Source organism: Monosiga brevicollis, genomic scaffold (assembly GCF_000002865.3).
Source record: "Monosiga brevicollis MX1 MONBRscaffold_147 genomic scaffold, whole genome shotgun sequence".
Classification (NCBI taxonomy): Eukaryota; class Choanoflagellata; order Craspedida; family Salpingoecidae; genus Monosiga; species Monosiga brevicollis.
The window spans coordinates 1-555 of record NW_001865154.1 but is presented as its reverse complement, the minus strand read 5'-3'; the positions used below and the strand labels follow the sequence as shown (position 1 = coordinate 555).

Genomic DNA, 555 nt, shown 5'->3' with positions numbered 1-555 from the left:
TTTTTTTTCTCACACACACACACACACACACACACACACACACACACACACACACACACACACACACACACACACACACACACACACACACACACACACACACACACACACACACACACACACACACACACACACACACACACACACACACACACACACACACACACACACACACACACACACACACACACACACACACACACACGCACACGTGTGCACATGTAGCTTTGAGGGCCAGAGCTGGAGCAGAAAACGATGAAGCCGCATTTTCTCGGTGTCCCTCTGACACCAAAGCACAGTGACCTCGTTGTGCTGGATCATTTTGGCTCTTGAGTTGTTGTCGGTGGATCGTGGTGGTCCCGGGAGTGGAACGGGCAAACAGAAAACTCGGCGCAGGTCGTCATGGAGAAGACACCGTTGATGAGCTCGAGCCCTGTGGCAGCATCGGCGCCGCCAGCTCCTTCCGAAGATTACGCTTCTGCCGAAAATCCGCCTCCTTTTGGCAGCGTGGCCCCACCGGCGTATGCTACTAGTCGGATGCGGAGGATGGTAAAA

General features: G+C 53.7%; 1 protein-coding gene across 1 annotated transcript; it reads right to left on the bottom strand.

Annotated features, from left to right (window-relative positions):
* Positions 1–9: 9 nt before the first annotated feature.
* On the bottom strand, positions 10–321 carry MONBRDRAFT_30627 (uncharacterized protein; the record flags this gene model as incomplete). Its single annotated transcript, XM_001751071.1, has 1 exon — positions 10–321. One exon carries the CDS (start codon positions 319–321, stop codon positions 10–12), a length of 312 nt encoding a protein of 103 aa, XP_001751123.1.
* Between the last annotated feature and the right edge of the window lie 234 nt (positions 322–555).